Raw genomic sequence first — 1,335 nt, forward strand, 5'->3', positions numbered from 1 at the left:
CATATTTCAAGGGAATCACGTCTATAGTTGGTAATTCTTCCAATGTAACAGGAACTCCATCAAGCATGTAACAGTTAATAGTTCTTGAATCTCCAGGATCTTCACATTTATTTATAGGCAATCGTGATGTATCATCTACTATTTTTTGACGGCTTTTATCATATTTTGGGAATGTTTTAGCCATATTATGAAGAGTACATGTATCCGAAAATTTCCAGTTATAATGTATATCTTTATTTGTATCTCTAAGACATGTAACCTTCTTAGTAAATTGATCATAATAATGCTTTGTGTATATATTAAAATTGTTACAATACATACTTTTAAACCCTACATCACTTGGGTTTTCGCAATGTTTTTGGAGTTCATCCCTATTTACGCAGTAAACCATAAATTCAACGCACTTTTTCATGTCATCCCAAGGTTCGTCATAATATTTCCTTTTACATGAAACAGAAGAATTTTTTAGTGTACCCCATAATTTTTCAATAACTTGCCATGCATCAACATTAACATTTATTAGTTTTTCTTTCCTTTGCTTGTTTAGCCAATAATTCAAATAAAAACAGCAAAAGGATTTAATATTATCCTCTTGTCTTGCTATAGAAGAATATAGAGATTTGAGCATAGAATAAATTGTTCTTACAGTATCTTTTTGATTATCCTTTACAGACTTTAAATAACTATCAATATATACCTTTTCTATTTCTGGATTATTATCCAAGCTTTTAATGAATGCTGATAACTTACAACTATGTTCAAAATCACTCTAAAATATAGAAATATAAATAAAAATTATATGGGCATATGTAAATATTATAATATTAATATGTTTCAGAAATCATATCGCATTTATATTAATAAATGTTAATTTTAATATTACTATGGATGCCATCTTCTGATAATTACATGGGAGACAACATATTAAATAACTAGGAAAATGAATCTTGATGCATATATATAATTTAATACACGATATATTAGTGATATTATTGTTATAACTAAAAAAATATTTTATTAGAAAAAATAGATATTAAATGAAAAAATGCATAATATAAAGAATAGCATGAATTCTTATTTAGAAATAAAAAGGAGAATAATAATAACGTTTGGTAAGCTGTTACATTATTAAATAAATAGAGTATAAAATATACGTTTTGCTAATATATTTTTGTATAAAAAAGATTATATGGTGTATAATGGAAATTAATTTAATGTATTGGTTTTTATATTTATGCAATGTTGTCCTTATAATATTAGACACAAAACATGACTGTACATAAATGAATATATATATGTTTATTACGTTTGATTAAATATTTTATGCCTATCATG

At 24.9% G+C, this 1,335-nt stretch overlaps 1 protein-coding gene across 1 annotated transcript; it reads right to left on the minus strand.

Annotated features, from left to right (window-relative positions):
- PVX_161260 (variable surface protein Vir3, truncated, putative) lies at positions 1–787 on the minus strand (the record flags this gene model as incomplete). Its single annotated transcript, XM_001612445.1, has 1 exon — positions 1–787. A coding segment is annotated over exon 1 (628 nt), but the record flags the coding sequence as incomplete, so codon positions are not given.
- Between the last annotated feature and the right edge of the window lie 548 nt (positions 788–1,335).

Source organism: Plasmodium vivax, genomic scaffold (genome assembly GCF_000002415.2).
Source record: "Plasmodium vivax scf_4498 genomic scaffold, whole genome shotgun sequence".
NCBI classification, from domain to species: domain Eukaryota; phylum Apicomplexa; class Aconoidasida; order Haemosporida; family Plasmodiidae; genus Plasmodium; species Plasmodium vivax.